Source organism: Corvus moneduloides, chromosome 10 (genome assembly GCF_009650955.1).
Source record: "Corvus moneduloides isolate bCorMon1 chromosome 10, bCorMon1.pri, whole genome shotgun sequence".
Taxonomy (NCBI): Eukaryota; Metazoa; Chordata; class Aves; order Passeriformes; family Corvidae; genus Corvus; species Corvus moneduloides.
Genome location: NC_045485.1, coordinates 16,406,561 through 16,426,645, shown reverse-complemented (window position 1 = coordinate 16,426,645; position 20,085 = coordinate 16,406,561). Strand labels below are relative to the sequence as shown.

General features: G+C 45.6%; 1 protein-coding gene across 1 annotated transcript in view; it reads right to left on the bottom strand.

Moving 5' to 3' along the window:
• Window positions 1-9,231: 9,231 nt before the first annotated feature.
• The window catches only part of FGF12 (fibroblast growth factor 12), a 100,067-nt gene continuing 89,213 nt past the window's right edge, over window positions 9,232-20,085 (bottom strand). Inside the window, 3 exon segments of the mRNA XM_032119441.1 lie at window positions 9,232-9,566; window positions 18,320-18,365; window positions 18,367-18,519. Of these exon segments, the coding sequence (XP_031975332.1) occupies window positions 9,448-9,566; window positions 18,320-18,365; window positions 18,367-18,519 (318 nt within the window). The 3' untranslated portion in view covers window positions 9,232-9,447.

Genomic DNA, 20,085 nt, shown 5'->3' with positions numbered 1-20,085 from the left:
GTGATCCTTATTGAATAAATAATCAAGAAGTAAACCTGCATAGAATCTGATTACCTGGTCTACAGCCTCTGAATGAACTCTCTGCTGCATTGTGGAATTACAACACTGGCATGTGAGATTCCAGTGAGCTAAGAGCAGAATTTCCATTGCCCAGCTGGGTACTTCTAGTCAGGCTAATCTCTGACTTCTGCTCTGAAATCACCAGTCTGTGTTACACAAGAGGTCAGACTCTCTGATTTAAAACTGTCCTTTCTGCCTTTAATAATCTGTGATGAGATCTTTTATACATGAACTCTAAGCAGCTGCAAGTGCCTGCACCAGCTGGCAAATCTGCCCCACAACCACTCACCCTGTTCACAAGTCACTGTGGCTCCAAGGCTGCCAAGGCAGTGCTCTGAGACGATCCAAAAGATCTCTTTTATTTAGCAGCACAGCTGTTTGTTATTCTGTCCAGGAGCAGTAAAAGCTATCAATTGCACAGAAGGACAACATTTTAAAGCCCACTAAACAGCAAATAATTCTCTGCTCAGGATAATAAAATATAGCCTTGTGCAGTCTACTTCTGGTCAGGAATTGCTTTTGCAGGCCCTTTATCTCCAGTATATTGTCTTACAGTCACTGCCATGTTTGAATGGCATGTTTTGTTGCCGTGATGAGGTTGAATGTATCAGGTGGAGCCTGATATACATCTGACACAGACCACTTTGTGATGGAGAAGGTGTCTGCAGCCAATCCTTTATGCATTTTTTGACTCATCTACCATTTTTGAAACTTGGAACAATTGCTCTGATTGCTTGCTTGTGTGAGGTCTTTGCCCTCAAATTCTCAAAAGCAGTTTTTAAGGTGCTGACCAAGCCAGGATCTAAGGCAGGCTGACTGCACGATGCTCTGCTGTCATCAGAGATTCCTGCAGGGCCAGATCCATCCAGACATCACATATGCTGGCACAGAGGGGATTACTGAGGAGGGAAGAGGGGTACAGGCCTATAGGCATAGACAGACAGACACCCTCTCCCCCCAAAACCAAAAACCTACAGTTTGGTTTTTTTCAGTCCTTCAACCACCAGAAAAAATGCTGGTCACACTGTTAGATAAAACCTACAGATGTGGAAAAATTTAACTTCCCTGAAGTTAAGATAGAGGATGTGTGGTGTCATTTGGCATTAAGTGTGAGATTTTGGAGACAAAGGAGGACAGATTCCTGCCCTGCACTCTGGAAAGATACTGGATATGACTTTGGGGACACAGGAGAGGTGGCACATAGTAAATACGAGGTCTGGATTTTAACACCAAGAGTCTTCATCCTATCTCCTGTGATCCTCTGACACTGTGCAATCATTTTCTAGCCCTCAAAATGATGGTCAAGGTTTGATAAAATGCATAACTCATCAGTATGTGCAGAAGCCTCTGCAAAATCCAGATGGGAAAATGACCTTGGTTCCTGCAGTTAAAGAGAAAATGAGACTTGGGCCAGAATAATTCCCAGGGTTTCACATTGATTTCATTGGAGTTGCCCTGGGGGTGAGTTTGATTCTCAACTCTTTGAAGTTTCCAAAACAGAGCAGAATCCAGATGGGCGGCAGTATGGAAGTGATGGGCTTTTTTTGTTTGGGTTTTTGGGGGGTTTTTTTGGTCAGTTATTTTAGTACAAGCTACACCGGATGTAAAATTTATTCCTGCAAATCTGTAGGAGCAGGCAACTATTTTACAAAGAAAACATAAAGCCTTCACCTGGAACCAGCTCATGCTTACTTTGGAAAGATTTCCTTTTATTGATGAGCATGTCTTTCTGTTTGAAGTACCCCCAGCTTTGACTCTCAGGACTGCATCCATTCTCTCTCTCTGAAGCTACCACCTGCTGATGTGCTTGCAATAGCTTGTCCCAAAGAACATATTTCTGAACAGAAAACTGGTTTTACTTAATTAATAATAAGTGAGATCAAACTGCAGCAGTTGAAGTTAAATTTCTACGTGGATGTGGACTCTCCAGTTTGGGCATGTCTAGAGCTAAATTTTTGTGTTCCTTGGCCATTAAATATTGCCAATACTGAGCTTTTTTCTCATTTTAAATGCTACCAATTTATACAAGGCCTATTCAATCCTACAGATGGAATAAAATTCTGAAATAGTCTAGTGTTTGAATTTGGAGATTCAAGAATACAGAGGTGTGCATAGAATTTAGAAGTTGAGTTTGGTTTTATAGGGAAAAATACGGAAGTGAAATCCAAAGATGGTGATTTAAACTAGACCTTTTTCCATGGCAAATTTAGATCTCTAAGTACCCATAGGGAACTTTCCCTGGGAAGTTCTGGTTCCACACCTTGAATGCACAGTTTGAATTCAGATTTAGGTCCCACCTGGCAGCCCATTGACCTTGCTGGGAGAATCACATGAACTTGTCAGTGAAGGACAAGCCTCACAGCACCCTAACTGTGACCTTGTGAAAATTCATTATATTCTCATGTGAAAACTCCTCATCTGAAGCCCAGAGGAACTGAGCTGGGAGTCACCAGAATATCCCATCTGTTTGTGAGATAATGTTTTCTGCTCCCACAGCAGAAGTCAGTGTTTTCCCTATTAGTTCTGCTTTCTGTGCTGTCTGAAAGCAGGAAGAACAAAACCCAGTGAAAATTAAAAAGTGAAGATAATACAAAGTTAAACACACCTCTTTTTGATCTTCAAATTGAGTTGATGTCAAGTAAAGCTTGTTCCCTATGCACTTTCTTCTTTGTTTAATGGTGAATTGAGTGAAACTATTTGACTTGCCAGCTTGTGCAGTAAGTTGGAAAATAAAATTAAAAAGTGGCAGTGTCAGAGTCACAGCGTGTAAGTGACCCCTGAGAGGCACAGTTGAATCAGACATTCTTCCCCTTTGCAGTGTCCTGTTATCATCTGATCACTCCATAAGCTTTGTGATCCTCATAACCCCTGCTCGGGGCTGCTCCTGGCACCATAGCCCAGACTGGGAACAGCACAGTAGGGGAGCTGACATCTGTGAGATTTTGGGGTTCTTGCTGTGGGCTCAGCACAAATCAGGGTCCTGGGAAGCAGAATTGCTCAAGATGATGTGCTTTGTTTTCCTGTCTTTCCTGGCATGTTTGGAAGAGGCATGAGGTGCTCTGGGGAGGACTCTGTGAGGAGCCCCTCTGGCTTGGGCCATCAGCTGAAAGCCTGAGCAGAGCACTTAGTTTGGGGTCCCACTGCTGCCCAAGCAGGAACTCCTCTGCCCTCTTTGGACCACAGTGCCCAGGGACTCAGAGAGGAGGATCTCCCAGGGAAACTCAGACCTCTGAGAAAGGAAAGCATCACCATACATAGGAGACAAGCCAGGAGCTGGATATAGAGACTTAAACGTCACCGAAGTCCTTGCTTAGGGACTGGCATTAAGATGGATCCACTGGTTGCTTTTCTCCCTGCAATTTTTCTTAAGGCTCAAGGAATTAAAATTCACCAAAGCCTTAATTTCTGAAAGTTACTAAGTCTGACATAATTTGTCCTTCACAATGTCATTTAGTTGGACTGACCAACATGTTCCTCCTCCCCAGGGCTGTCCCTTTATTCTTGTATCAATCTATGAGAAAGCAGGGTCGCAACCAGCTCCCTCAGATACTGATTGCACACAAGGGTAGCACAGCAGAACCATCCTGCTTTCTTCTACCAGCTCTGCTCAGTATTTAAATGGAGTTATTTAGTTCCCACGGGGAAAATTGTACTAGAATAGAGAAAGGCACAGCACGCAGCTATTATTGGGGCAGTGATTGTAATGAGCATGGAAAATGGAACAATATATAACCTATTCTTAATAGACTCTTGGGAGGGTTATCCTCTGCTACTTCTCAGATCCCATACCCAGACTTTTTTTTTTTTTAATAATTGATAATGCCTTGTTTTTTTTCCATTTGTATTGCCCAGTAAACATTAATGGCATTTTCCAAAGATGGATTATCCCTGTGCCTGCACCAGAGTATTTTGAATAAAACAAACTCCCTTCTTTCTTTTCAAGCAATTGTTTGATGAGAGATCCTGTCCTTTCCAGAAAGGACATTTGACCATAGAAGGTCAAATTTTTCTGCATTGGAACTCCAGTTGCCTCAGCTGGGAATTCTCTGGAGTCTATGTGAACTCCCTGTATTTGCATCACCACAATTCCTGCTGAATGCAGTGGTGAAATGGAGCTATGCTGGCCTAGACCTCCTTTGCCATGGAGAAGCTGCCTGAAGTCCAAGAGGGAGGCAGGCTGGGAAGATGTCCAAGTTTCTGTGCATGCAGCAGTTCATTATGCAACTATCATGAATAGAAATCCTCTGTCCTGAAATGGGAGTTATTTAGCTTTAACTTTGTGGCCACAAATGTTTCAGCAGTTTTGAGATGTTCATGCTCTTAAATACGGTGCTAAAAATGTATCAGCCTGGCTATGGAATTATTTGGGGGTTTTTTTGCCCTTAATAAAGGTGTGTAAGAAGAATATGGGGAAATTGGTGGATGCCCATGACTGTAGCTCAGCAGCTGAAGCAGAGCAGTCAAGCTTAACTCTGTGCAGGTGAGGAGGATGTGAGCTTTGATGCCTTCTGCTCCATGGAAACAGCTTTCCAGGCTAGAAGGCTGAAGCATTGGTAGTGGGAGAGGGAAAATGTGAATGCCATGGAAACATCTCTGCTTCACTAAGGAAGGGCAGTGCTGTTTCTTTTGGTTTTACTCATAGGTGTGTGCAGTGGGTCATCCCACAGCAGCAACTAAACATTTTGTTTCAGTTGTGGGAGAGAAATCTGTCCCTGAAGACAGTCACTTGTGTCTTTTCTTGTTTTAAATTTCCTTGATGCAGTGACATACAAACTGATCCTCGCCGTCTAGAACAAGGGCTAAGCTATGTCCCAGTTAATAGAGCTTTAGTGCTGGACATGTTTTGGGGCCAACATCTTCCCCATGTTAATAGTAGTGTATTTATTGCATGCCCATTAGTAAAGCCTGGGTTTGTGTGTTTTAACTAATGAGAATTCTACGCCTTCTTTGTTCTAGGAAGTGTCATCCTCATGAAGATGTTTTTTCATGCCAATCATGCATCCAGGCTGCAGTTCTGCTGGCTTGGAACGAGGAAGGATAGCACACTTTGTTTCCTGCTAGTTCTGCTCAGCCTTGGGTGCTTACTCCATCTCCTCTTCAGCATTGCTCAGAGTGTGGCCATGATGCCTTTCTGGGGCAGTAACTCTCCTGATGCACAATCAGTGCAGTTTAAGATATAAAGGTGTAAAGTGAAGCCCGTGACAGCTTGAGGGATTGCGTGGGCCTTTATCAGCCAGAACCTCTCTGAGCGAAAACACAAAAATGTTGTTGACAGACAACTTTCATAAATTGCTTTGTTGAGTGTCAGCTTCACTTTATAGCACATTGTCACATGCCAGTGCTGACACTTGTGGCAGAACTTGCTGGCACAGTATGGCATGCTTGTCTGTAGCTTTTTCTACACTTTCTTCCTAGGAAAATCCTTATGGTCCAAACTGGAGCCATTTCATCAGGTTTTGCCCTGGATGCATAGGTGAGAAGGGCTGTTTTGCACAGCATATACAGCCAGAACTGTGCCAACATAACAATTAAAAACAGGGTGAAACAAAATGAATGCTTTAAATGTACTCATATTTCTGTGAAGTATTTGCTGCTGCTGAACTTCTAATGCTCAAGATCTTCTATAGCAGCATCAGTTACTCACAGAGCAAAGGTTTGCTGCAGCCTTACCAGACTTAACAGTAGCTATGGGCCAGGTTAGACAAAAACATGCTTCTTTTCTATCATCATTTACTTTTCTATGGTAGGTGTTTGCCCAAAGCCATGCCATCATAGCAAGGGAATTTGTCCTGCTGATATCACATGCAGCCAGACAAGGGCTCTGGTCACTATAATGTTAAATTGAATCACAAAGCTTCCTAAATGGTTGTTGTGTGTGTGTGGCTAACGAGTGAAAAAAACCGCATCACTCACCAAGACTTTCACACCAAGCAAGAAGAGTGAGAAGCAATGAAAAGACTGTAGGAACTTCAAAGTAAGCAAAAAAATTCTCTGTGGATTCCCCTTTTCCCTGAAAATTGGGAAGCAGCAGATGGATGATCTACAAAACCCACATCACCTCCTTGAGATACGGGCTGGGGATAGAGTTTGCAAGACAATTGTGTAAAGAAAATACATGAAACCCTTCATGGTATCTACAAGCTGTGGATCCCCTGGGCTTTCCCAGGCATCTGGAAGGTGTTGGGGCACCTGGAACCAAGCAGCTCCCAGTCAGCAGCTGGTGCAGGTGGATACTGTGGAGCTGGGCTGTGCAGCCTCACTGGTTTTTGGGCTGCCATGATGTCCCTGCATTACACCATGAGCTGATTTTTGCAGCTTCCTGGAGGTCAAGGAAAAGCCCAGTATTTCCTCAGGGCTTTTATCATGGTTTATGCCATCATATGTGGCTCATGGTTAAGCAGGGAGCAAGAAGAGCCAGCACTTAATTTCAACACAGGGCAGAAGCCCTGCTCCGAGGTCAGGCAGACATGGGGTGAGAGCAGGAGCAATTGGCTCTTGCTGTGGGCAAACTCAGTGAGTGTCACATGAAAGGGAGTAGCTCAAACACCATAAAGGAGTAGATTATTTTGACATTTAGGCCTGAATATGGCATTTCCAGGGATTCTTGTAACGATTTGGCCGAAGACCATTAACAAGGCAAAAGCCTAGTGTAGAAGTGATAAGTGAATCTCACAATGGAAAAATTAGCACATGGTAGGACTGGGTGTGCTGCTGCCCACAGCTTTTTGGGGCTTAGGCAAAGGGTATCCTGCACATAAGGCCACAGCAATTTTTAGTCTCTTGTGCTGGAGCTGCTCTAGATGACATCGGTGCCCTTGGCAAGCTGCCCATGGCTGGGTTCAGAAGAGGCTTGTGGTATCCAGGTGTGCTGTGGGTGTTCTGTTCTGTGGCAGGTGCTGGGCTTTCTCTCCACAAGGGCAGCTGGAAGAGCTGTGGCTCAGTGCCTAAACATGGCCTGGTGTTTGGTGACTTGGTTAATTCAGGAAACTGCTAGCTCAACATGTTGGCCTTGAGACTCCCATTTCTTTGAGTGTACATGTCTCCAGTGAGCAAGCAGCCCCTCATCCTTTAATTTGGGGTGCTCTCTAGTTTGTGAGGGAGCTGAAATGTAGGCAATGAATTACATCATATGGGGCTGGGTGTTTGTTGACAAGCTGATGATGTGTTAGTGACTCTGCTCCAGTGTTGGGGGGCTGGAGGGCAGCAGTAAGTGATACGACAGGGAGCATGGGGGGGTTGCCTGATATAGGTGCAGCGTTAGGCAGCAGAGCCATGGCAAGAGGCTCTTTATTTCAAGGTTTCAACTTTTCCAAAACACAAAAGGACATGCTTGAAATTCATTCCTTCATGCTGATCCTGGGAGTCTTCCATAACCTTGAGATTTGGCTGACTCCTTGCTTCCCGTACGGAGCCGCTCACCGAGCCCTGATGCGCCTGGACACCGCCTCATGTGGGGAGGGAGGCACCTGGGGCAGAGTGGCTTTGCAGGAGCATTGTGGCCAGCCCTAGCACAGCCCTGGCACTGCCCTCTCCCACAGCCATAGCAGCTCTGTCTGTGTGGCTGCTGGCCATCTGAGGCATTGGCCAGGATGGCACAGGAGCCTCCACAATTAAGGTGGTATTTGGGATTTCATACCCAGCCTCTAACTGCTTCAGGCTGCTTCCCCGTGTGTAAAGAGCTGTTCTGCCCCCTCTCCAGGCCCTTGGGTGATTGCTTTTTCATTTTTTTTCACCCCTTGAAGGACCTGTGCCCATGGCCTGAGTAGCAAAGGCTTCCCAGGTCCATCGGCCAGGGCAGTGCCTGTTTTCATCACAGCAGCTGCATCACTGCTGCTGCTGCTCGTGCCTGCAGGCCCTGGCAGCCAAAAGTGGTTAGAGCCTGAAGTTAATGTGTGTGATCAGAAAATGGGGCAGCAGCCCACACTGCCCTGCTTCAGCCCCACCCAGCAGTGAGGGTTCACTGCTGACCCCTGACCCACAAGGACAGCGCCAGACAGGGAGGGCCTTGCCAGTCCCCACCAAAGCCATGGTTACTGCAGGTGGGCTCAGCCCTGGCCTTTCCCCATTTGCGAATTCTTTATTTCTGAAGTGCTTGTCCAGCATCTGCAGCCCTGGCACTGGCACGACTCGTGCCCACATCCATACCCAGGCTGCTGCAGCATCTCAGGGGCCTCAGACCATCACAGTGGTAAGGCTGGGGATTGGAGGGGTTTGCAGCCTCTGCTTTGAACATGCGTGGTAAGTGTGGAGCCAGAACATTTAGGGAGACCTCAGCTGCTAGAAGGAAATGTCCTCACCCTGACACAGCCAGACAGGCACAACTACCCATGTTCCCCTATACCTGCTCCCTCCTAGGAACACCCCGTCTACTCCCTCCCCACATCCCTCATTCCATTGCTGAAATCCTCTCATACAGCACATGCCTCACCATTTCCGTCTGACAGCAAGGATTTCAGTAGCATTTCTTGATCTGTTTCATATTTTAAAGCAAGCAGCTATCCCTCCTGCCCTTTATCTCCTAACTCTACCCTAATAAATATGATCACTTCATCCTGTGAGACCTGAAAACCCATTTCTGAAATTCCCCTGGCAACTAATACAGTAAAACAAGCCTATAAATATAAATAATTATGATAAAAAGGCACAAAATGCCAGACTTGGGTCGAACATACTCATGGAGTGACATTAGCAACAAATAACTACGCAGGGTTTGAATGTAGATGGAAAAGGCTGAATACAGAGTAGCTACTTCATTGCCCATAACTGTCAGGCTCCTAATTTGGGCAGGCCATATTTTACTGATAGCAGAGCAAACACAGTCATAATGCATCCCTACCTTTCCTGCTTTGTGAAAAATCCCATCCATCCCCAGGGAAGCAAGGATGTTAAAAACAGTGATGTGACCGTGAGGTGAAAGGATAAGACAGAAAGCACAGTCCCAGGATGCAATTCCCACATGTTTGTTGCACATCATATGCTAAGTTCAATTTTCCAAAAGCTTTGTTTTATTTTTAAAGGTAACATCTTTATTATTATTGTTATTATATTTATTATTATTATTATTATGCAGAGATGAGATTTGTTTTTCCCCCTTTGATCACAGAGCAAACAGTTTGCTTTTGAAAATGTTAATGGAGTCCTGATTTAAAACATTTTTTCTTCACTTTTTTTTTTTTGTTGTTGTTGTTTTTTAAAACGTTGCAACAGGCAGGATCTGGGTTTCGATTTTCTCGTCCTACACAAAGAAAGATTCTGGAGTTCACACTCCAAGCCACTACCGGTAGGTCCTGCCTTGCTCAGTTGTCATCGTCTCAGTGTGGTTTCGCCAGGTGGGGTGGGTAGGTGGGTGGGAGGGGAGGAGTTGGAAGAAGGGAGGGTATTTGTCAGCTATGTCGAGTCTTGGTTAACAACTTTGCCTCCATTCATGGTTGGTGTCCCTGAACTTTTCCTTGAGCGTCCTTGTTTTTCTCCAATTTCATGCAGCGATGGCTCTCTGTACATGCACACTGCAAACACAAGAGACACCCATTAAGAGCCCTGAAGTCACAGACAGTCGTGACCATAACAAATTATTTCTTTGTATATGATGCTGAATTCCAGCCCCATTGCAAACACACACACATACACACACTTACAAAACCTCTATGACACAGCAGCAGCTCCTGCTACTGAGCAGGATCCATTTACCTGCCCTCACTGCCATTTGCTGCTGTCTCTGGATTCTTTCAAAGGCAGAGAGAGAAACGGGATTGACTACTCACAGATAAATCTTTCTAGGTTTTATGTGCTTAACAGTTTTTTCATGTTATATTCATATATATAAAATAAACATTTTAGCTCACAGAACCATATATTGCCTTGAGATGCTGATTATTATCTAACAACAGGTCCAAGAATGACCTGGTTCCCAGCCCCTGACCTGCAACAAAAGCCCTTGAGACCTGAATCAGAACTACACCTGCATCTGAGCCATGCAAGCCTTCTGGGTGTTGAGCTGTGGATCTGAAGTGGTGACTCAAGCCCATTTGGCTCCATCGGCCGAGAGCTGAGGTCTGCTCTCGGCACTTCCTATTTATTCCTCTGTAAATCAAGCCAGCCAGCCAAGGTCAGGGCTGTGAGCAGACACATGGGATGAGTTCAGTGACAGCAAGTCAGGAGCTGTCCCAGCTTTGCGTGGTTGTCTGGCAGCACCTGAGAACAGGGTGGCTGGAGGGCACCTTCTCTCCAGACCCTGGCTATGCACTGCATGTCCTATAAAAATGTACTTGCTGGAGCCCAGACAGCCAGAGAAGGCAATGTCTGCCCAAGGCATGGCTCATCCCCATGTCCTGGGCAGGACAGAGCATTTATCCAACTCACCAGAGGGACTAAGTCCACGGGAACTACAGAATTCTGTGATTCTGTAAGTCCTCACGGCTGTCCTTGTGCCATGTGAGGTGTGCCAGAGCAGGGGCATGGGCTGCTCACACCAAGGGGAGCATCTCTGATGAGCTCACTGCAAATGTGCCAGGGTATAATCATGATTGAAAGAGTGAAGCATCTCAAAGGCAGGCACAATGGAGTTGAGAACATAAGGTAGGTCCAGACTGCAAATGTCATGTCCAGATGTTTGCAAAAATTTGGAAATGAAGAAATGATTGTGCACTGCTTAATTTTGTAAAGTTGTCACATCACAAAGAACGGCACAGAGCTCCAACACAGGACAGAGCCTATCAGGGTTTGGTTCTGGGTAAGCAACAAGAACAAAACTTCAAAAATTACCTGAAGAAATGAAAAAAATACCCCATGTATGAAAAGGCAATGTAAGCGCTTGTATCTATAATCTCCCCTGATTTGCAAATAAATCCCAGCAATTAGAGGTAGACTGAAAATGACATTATTGCTCTCCATTTTTACTCCTGACTAGATAAATAGTTATAGCACTGTGCAACAATACAGGACAGAGATGAAGTGCAGTCAACTGTGTATTAATAGGAGGGATATTGAATTGAATATATGAGCAGTGAAAAAACATTACTTTTCCCATAGAATATTTTTCATGCAAGGCTTTTAAAGCAGTTTAAACACACACACACACACACACAAACAGCCTCCCAGCCAGGCTCAAAGGAGGTACTGCTCTGCAAACTGTTACTGGTACTGGAGCCATTTTTTTCATGAAAATTAGAAAAGAAGAGAAAACATAGGAGTTGTCCCATGGGTCTGGGCCAGGATGAGCACTGCCAGGACTGCCCATCATGCCCATACAACAGATGCTGCAAGGACAATACATAGCATGGTAGCAAGAGATGCAAAAGGGCCCTCACATCCCCTTTCAGTCCTGAGTGCCCCTCACATCTTCGAGAGTGTCACTCAACAACACGGTAATGGTGTTGCCTGTCGTGGCAGAGTACCCAATAAAATCCTAAAGAAAGTATGAAACAGTTAACAATTGAGGAAAACCTCTGCCCTTGTGATTTCTTATCCTGAGTTGCAGAGTCTTTGGAGAGCACTGAGGGTGTGCATCACTTCTGTGACTCACCTTATTCTCGGATGTGATGTTTGCCCAGCAGAATTACGAATTTGTGCCAGAGTTGTCCCAGTGCCCCTGACATTCCCCCTGATGTTCCATACACAGTTTTGTCTCAAGCACACTGTTGCCTTCATCCTGACATCTCTGGTCCCGGGCTGGAACTGGAGGGGCCTCCATGAATTCTTCCCTCAGACAGCTGCACGTAAAAAGCTCATCTTGCCCACACCCCTCCCCAATAACCCACCAGGTTGGGCCAGATGCTTAACCACAGAGACTGAACACAGGTGAATGCATACATGCTGCAGCAGCACCATGGCATGTTGCCTTTCCTTAACTCCGTGCCTCTCAACACGGCCTCTGGGCAAAAACCTTGAGCTGCTTAATAAGGCCCACAGAGTAATGAATATAAAGCAAGCTGCAGCAGTAAACAACATTTGCAGCTACAAATGAAGGAAACCCTGTACCTGGCAAACAAATAGGGCAGGAACTATTAGCTTATCTTCCAGTCTAGTGCATGACAGAAATACTGATGTGGGGCATGGCTGGAGACTGCTCACTTTGAGCTTTTCAGACAGAGCTGTCAAAGCCTCTGTACCAGACAGGCTGTGCCAACAGCCCATGCCAGAAAATCTGTAGCAGTATAGGACAAGCATATTTTCAGTATTTAGATACACCTACAGGATCAGTGTATGCAGTACTTACATGGCATCATGCACAAGAGATGCCTGGATATTCTCCCACTCAAGAGGCTTGTGCATGAGTGCTGAGCTGTGGCCATGGCTCAGCAGGGGCTGTAAACCCCCTGCACTGTGACACACAGGTGTGTACACCTGCATCTGCACAGGCACAAGGCTTCAAGGACAGCCCAACGTGTTGTGCAACACAGGCTCTTGGACTGCAGCTTGTTCCTCTTTGTACTGAGGAAGTCTGAGCGTGACTCACGTGGGGAGATGTTAGTCATGGACTGGGGAGAGGGTGTTTGCAAATGGACTGTTGTGAGTGCCCAGATCTTCCCAGCTTTGAAAGTACATCTTTGGGGTCCAGGACTTGCAGCACTCACTGGCTGGTCTCTTTGGGACCCCTATGTGTGTGTGTGCAGACACACTTCCCTGTCACCTGCACTGAGGTAAAGCAGCAGCAGTGTGACAGTTGGCACACCCAGACGCCTGGGAGGTCTGCTAGAGCACACAGCACAAGGAGTTTTGGAAGGATGAGCAATTCAGCTAGAACAAGAGTTCCCTCCCTGCTTTGCCTTGCTTCTCCCACCCACCCACACCCACACACCAAGCCAAATACAGCCCTTAATGTCTGGAAACCAAGCTAATGCTTTGGAGTTTCAATCAGATAATCAGCTCCTATGCCCCAGATTCCAATCAACACATCCATATTCATGCTTTAATTGGAAAGTGCTGTTAGCCTGATCTGCTGAAGAGCTGCAGGCATTAATGGAAGGGGGTGAACACAGTGGAGCTGTGCCCATGACTGGTTCTTGCAGCTTTCAATTCCCTGCTCCCCTGCTAACCCACAGTGCCTGCCACTCACAGGCACAAGGGAAAAATTTGCACAAAGAACAAACTCACCAATTAGGAAGGAGACTGAGGGTACAAGTGAGGAGGAAGGTGGTGGCAGGGACCATTCTTCCTGAAGGCAAAGGCGTGGAAGGGGCTGCCTGTCACCCAGAAACAGCTCAAACTCTTGCCTACGTGCTGGCACAGGATCCCACTCTCATTTCTGCTTCCCAGACATGGCACTGGCACACCACCCACATGATGACACTGAAATCACCCTGGGCATCAGGGACTGCTTGAGTTTGGGAAGCATCATTTTGTGTCCTGACCCTAGAGTTTCTCACTTGGCATCACTGCAAGTTGAGGAGGTTCAGGGGATGCAAAAAACTCCATTTCCTTTCTCTAGAATATGGCAAAAAGTGTACTAAGCACTTTAGATATTTTCCACCCGCCCATCTTCACTCTGTATCCTTCCTTGCCCCAGACCCTTTTGAGTTAGGAGGAACCAAAATTTTTCTAAGCTGCCATTCAGCAGGTGGGCAGCCCTGAAGGATCACCATTGTGCCAAATGGTGCCTGGCTGGGTCTGGGCAAGGCTGAGAACACATCCTCTGGCAGCAGCCCAGAGAAGGGCTCCTTCCCTTGACAGATGCCACAGCTCTGGGTGTCGGTATCTGCCCAAGTGCCTGCATTTGCCAATGCTTCAGTGCAGAGAATTAATTGCCTGAGCAGCAGCACTCAGGGGCAGCAGGGAGTGAGTGATTAGGCACCCTCGTTTTCTGCCTCTAATTACTCTGTTCTAAATCCCAGCTGATGCATTTCAGAGGTATTTGAGCTTGTGTGTGTCTGGTGGTAAATGTGAAGGATGCTGCCAGGTGGAATCACACTTTGTTCAGATAAGAAGGGCAGCACAGGATGGCAAAAAGCCAAGCAAAATCATGGTTAAAATACATCATGTTTGCCATCTAATAAAGATGATCAAGAGTCTGATAGATGAACAAGTGAGTTAGTGTGGGATAGAAAACATACCAAAGCCTCCCCCCTGGAAGACAGACCCAAGAGAGGAACTCTGTTAGCAAAGATTGATAGAGTGTGGAGATTTTGAGGTTTGATTTTTTAAGAATACTTTTTAGGATGTTGGGAAAGTGATGTTTTACATGGTCAGGTAGTAATAAGATAAGGGAGAATGTTTTTAAACTAAAAGAGGAGAGATTTAGATTAGACATTAGGAAGAAATTCTTTTCTGTGAGGGGAGTGAGGCACTGGCACAGGTTACCCAGAGAAGCTGTGGATGCCCCATCCCTGGAAGCATCCAAAGCAAGGCTGGATGGGGTTTTGAACAGCCTGATCTGGGGAGGGTGGCATCCTTCTCCATGGCAGGGGGTTGGGACTAGATGTAGTTTAAGGTCCCTTCCAACACAAGCCTATGATTCTATGCTTTATGTATTAAGGTGATACCTTGAAGCATTTTCACAAGGCCTACTGCATTTTCCTAGTCAACAGTGTCTTGTACTTCTTTACAACATCTGAGGACTCTGCCTTAACACAGCTTGGATGCTATTTCCCTGAGGAATGACACTGGGCAATATCCGGCTGCTTGGATACTCATCAGTGGTAATAATGGATCCAGACTAGCCATTAACAGGTCACTTTGTATCTGAGATGTGTTCACATCTTAAGGGCTGAAGTACCATAAATTCAGAGTTAGGGGCTGCTCTGCTGACTTAGATAGAGGAAGAGTTTTCTGCTTCTGTGGCCAGATTTGCCACCCCAAATGTTTTCTAGCTTGGGCCAGGAGAGAGAGGAAATATAACTCTTTGGCAGAGTGATCTGGAAGTTACGTCTTCAAGGAGAAGGAAATACAAATAACAGAGCACATCCACAGTAAGCATCTGATAACATTCCTACTTAAATGACTGGAAACTTCTCACATTGTTTGAGATGGATTTGGATATTTAGAAGAACAAGAGGCACTGTGGATGGTAGGGTTGTTCCAGCACTAATCATTACAGACACTTAAAGAGACTGAAATGTCTCTAAAAGATTGCTTGTTGTCCAAGTGACAATTATACTCAAGCTCATTTCTTGTGCAGTCTAGTTCAATCTCAATGTCTTCACTTTAGGGCTCATTTAGCTCAAATAATCAGTGATCAGAAATAAAAAGCAATGTGTTGCGTATGTGTGTTTTGAAGCAAAACTGGCACCACACAGTACATCAACTGCTGCCTACCAGGCTGTTTGCCTTGGCTTTGCCTGTGCACAGATGGGAGAGGAACTTAACGTCTCTCCTGTTATTACTTAGTAAGTTTTTTGTGCTTTCATATTGATTAAGCTTAATCTTATTTCCAAAAACAAACAAATCCTACCTACACTAAACTAAAAAACCTCCTACCAACCAAAACCCAACTTTTCCAGTTGGTATCTATTGAATTTTGTACAGAATACCTCCAGCATCCTGCCAATCTATGTGAGTCAAAACACTGAGTGTTTAACACAGCAGAAAGCTGTAGCTGCTAAAAGCCACAGATAACACACATCCATACCCAGATACCACTGTGTATATATGCACGTGTACTCCCATGAGTACTTAGACATTATCTGTGAGGATACTTCTTATTTATGTATTAGTTTGCTGTCCATTTGCAATTTCAAGGAGACTTCTGAATTCAGAAAGCAGGATGAAATAATGGGAATCAAATGAGCTTGGGGAGCAATCTGGGGTTTTTTTCTGTCTCCCTTCCCTGTGAACACTCTCTTCACTAAACTGCTGCATAATTTTTCTGTACATCAGAAGCATCTGGGAAGTTTCATCTCAGAAATAACTGCCATTGAGTGGTAGGTGAAGTGATTCCCAGCAATGGATGTGACACCTTCCCAGGGGGAGCAAATTCCTCCTTGCACACATTCCTGTGTCAGCCATCACGTGGCAGAGCTAATGCTGGTGGTGGTACCCAGCAACAGGAAACCTGGGGGTGTTACTGTGGATGGAAGCTGCAAAGTTACTGTGGATGGAAGCTGTGTCCTGAATAAGCGGCAAAGCCCACACGCTGGGGCAAGCCACAGCATTCTGCAGAACCGACATGCAAATACAGTAGGAGAGTGCTTTGAGTATTTCCTTGGAGTCGTAATAGAGAGAAAAAAGCTGTTAAAACAGGGTAGGAATTGCCCCTTTTCTGTAACATCTCTGCTTTGCAAGCTCTGCTCACAGCAACTTTGATGGATGTGGTGCAGAGAAGTCACGTGGAGATGAGCGGGTTTTACTCCAACCCTCCCCACAAGCCTCTGCTACCTACAATGAATCTTAGGCTTGGGAACAGAGTCCTCCGTCTGGAGCCACAGTCCCAGACAGCTGAATGCTTTGGGAAGCTGACACGTGCCTTGGCTTGGGAAACTGCCAGCTCTTTGATGCAGCAGCGCTCACAGAGCCTGACTGCAAAGCATGTGGAGGAGGGAAAGAGTGGAGGAGCCCTTAATTTGGCTGCCAACTTCCAAGGCGCTCACTCGCTCGGGAGGTTATATGACAGCTGTGACTGAAGCAAGTGTGGGAGGATGCAACTGCGGGAAAGGGAAGCTCTCGGGCTGGGCTGGGTTATTCAAAATGAAAGCCAGAGCGGCATTTGCTGCAGTAAGATCTCTGCTGTGGGTCAGCAGCTCTGTTAAGGCAAGGCTTTCCATGAGGAGAGCCGCAGGAATGGCCTAGTTTAATGCACGCAGAAGGAAACTATTGAGCTGTTCAGCAAACACCGTGCATGCTAGATTAGAAAAGAAGGGTGGATTCAAAGGATCCCACTGATCAGTGTCAACACCCAGCCAGGCAGCGAACAAATACCAGAAGGAGGTGGAATCCCAGCTGGTTCTTGCAGAAGACTCTCCTCCTGGTCAAGGCAAGAGAGAAGCTGGTGACCAACCCCGTGCCTGAAGCAGGCCCTGCTCCTTAGCAAAACACGAGGGCTTAGGGCACCAATCCCACTAATGCCTCAGACAAACAACAAAAGGTTCCTGGCTGCAGAGAAGCTGTTGAAAACAAGCACAGGACAAGCAGCTCCAGGCCATTCTCTGCTCTTTCAACACTTCCATTTCCTGTTCAAAGGCCACAAATACTCTGGGAATGCTGCACTGAATTTCTCTCGTGCTTTGCTTCAGATGGTCTTTTCCTCACACTCACACCGGCCGGCCCCTGAGCTGGGAAGCTTTTAAAAAGGCTACTGCTGTGTGCAGTGAGCTGCAGCCTCCACCACTTGTGAGTGGTACCTGTTAGGAGAGCATGAGTTCAAACCTTCTCCCACAGCCAACATGGGGTAGTGAGAGGGAGCACAGAGCTGTGCAGCCAAGGCCAGCTCCAGGCTGCTGTGTTCCTGAAGGGGACAAATGGCAGGACTAAGATGGGGTCAGAAAGGCATACCTAGTTTGGGGATCAAAAAGTAGTGCTTTTCACAAGCAAGTAATAAAAAGTGCTGTTTCCACAACCTAGTTAGTACCTGTTAAGTACTAGGCTTATCAGACTATCTCTCCATTTATCAGGGGCCAGCCCACAAAAAGCAAAATGTCCTGGCAGGAGCCTGAGGCACACTTCAGAGAGTGTACAGGCATCAGGAGGAGGACAGAACTTCAGCTCCATTACTTTCACTGAAGCCTCACACTGTGATGAAGACATATGGCACGACAGCATCCCATCTAACTTTGGACAACAACTCTACCCCCCAGTGACTAACTAGGATGTCTTTACATATGAGGAAAAACAGATTTAAGTTATCTCATGGTAGACATATAAAGAACATCCACAGCTGTGCTGGTAGGACCCATTTTTCTTCTGTTACTATGAACAGAGTGCCAAAGTCTAAAATCAGGTGAGATAAATCCTGTCTCTACTGACTCCATATGGGACTGGAAACCAACTGAAATACATTGGCAAAATCCTCTGAGAAGACAACATTATGATCACTGCTGCATCACATTCCTTTGGAACTGCTGGCTGCTTTTCTTTACCAGTAATTTCTTGTGTTGCCCGGCTTTTAAATTCATCCTTTAGCATCCCAAATTTAAGAAACCCCTTTGAGACTAGAAGGAAAGCAGAGGAAATGCTAACAGTGCAGCCCAGCACTTACCTGAAGTGTTACAAATATTTCTCCCTGCTTTCTGGTCTCGAAGCCCAACACCCCCACCCATGAAACCCTGACTCTGGAGTTGCTAACTCCCCCTACCCAAACCCCACTGAGGAAGAGAGTGGGCAGATTCCATACCTTCAATGGGTTTGGGTACAAAATGTGATGAGGGTTTGGTTTTTTTTCACTCGGTTTCCCTTCATAATTTGGCCTTCTTTATTGAGTCCCAGGAACCACGCTCGTCCGGATTCTTGCTGCCGGTACAGCGTGGAAGAATAAATAACGTAGTAGTTTTCAAAGACGGATTCTTTAAATTTGCACTCTGGTGTGAAAACATCCTGCAGTAAGAGAAAGAGAGAAGAAGAAAAAGCAGTGGAAGAATTAATCACTGATCTTCTAAATTAGGCATCACTGAGTGATACACAATGGTCACGCATTGTAGTTAACAACAGAAAACAACAGGGATCAGCAATGCCAGCTCACAGCAATAATACCCATCTAGAAACCTCCTGGCTGAAAGGCAAGGCTCTCCTTCCCTGGCAGAGCTGTGGTTTGCAAAACAGCCTACAGTGAACAGGCATGAAAAACGTGCAGGAAAAGTCAGAAATTTGCCAGGCTTTAGACTGAAATACTAAGCAAAAGAAAGAAAAAGAGAGCTGAGAAGCAGAGACAGCCTTGCTGTTCCTGATGCCTTCCCCTGGCTTTGCTCATACCTTCCCTGTGATGAGCAAATGTACAATACTTCTTGTCTAAAATATTGAGGTTTCTTCAAATTCTTATAGGCAAAGGGCAGGTTATTGAACCATTTAAGAGGATTTAAAGAAAGGGGTGTACAAAAGCAAGTAAACTATTTAATTTCAAAAGCGACTCGAGGAAATGCTGGCACAAAGCCTGGACATCTTTCAATAAAGAGAAAGAAGTAATTTTAAAGATTTCTGGCACAGGTGTTTCTTCAGGTACCGAGAAGCATTTCCACACCTGCCCTGGAGCAGAGCACATACGGATCTGTCCAGGACATCCCCTGAGCCTGTGATGGCTGTGGGAGTGGCTCTGCCTTTGCCACTTGTGCTGGCTTTGCATGACGTCTCCAGGACAAAACTACACTCAGATATGGACTAGTACTTGTTATGTGCCAGTATTCAAGATTTTCTCAACAGAGAAACATGAAATCTCTTTTAAAAGATCTGACTGGCCAGGGAATTCTGTGGCAGTGGGCTTCCAAACCTTCAGTGAGTCAGATGTGGTTGTTAGTGGGGTGGGTTTTCTTCCCAGACTTTGATATTGAGCAGAAAACTTATCCTGGGCAAACAAATTCTCCAACTAACTTTCCAAAAACCATTCTTGCAAAAAAAGTTCAAGCCACAATGAAAGTTAATTTTCTGAAGCAAAACTGTTTCAGCAAAAAAATCCCTTCTTACAGGTCCCAGACAAGGCATTTCTGAGCCCTGTGAGTGAAGGCAGATGCTGCTACAGGCAAGTGACTCTCCCTCCCAAACCTTTGTCACTCCCAAGTCTTCGGGAGCTTCTCCATCCTTGCCAATGGAAAACCCATGACCAACATCTGAGCAAAGCATCTGGAGTAATTCCACACATTTACTGCAGACCTTAAGAGCGAACATTCTGAACATTCAGCAACACTCAGGAACGTGTTCCCAAGCAGGCTGGGGGTTATATAAAGTGTTACTGGTGTGACAATAAATCCAGTGTGCAACAGACCCGCAGAGCCTGGCAGGCTTGAAGCTACAGAAGATAAAGCACAGCAGAAAGCACAGAGCTGTGCTGCACACGTGAATTTTACATCAATCATTAGAACCACACAGGTAAAAACACCATCAGCAAAACGGGCCATTTTGCCCTATCTGAGGGAGTCCTTTCTGTCGGAAAAATAAATATTTTTAAAAGAG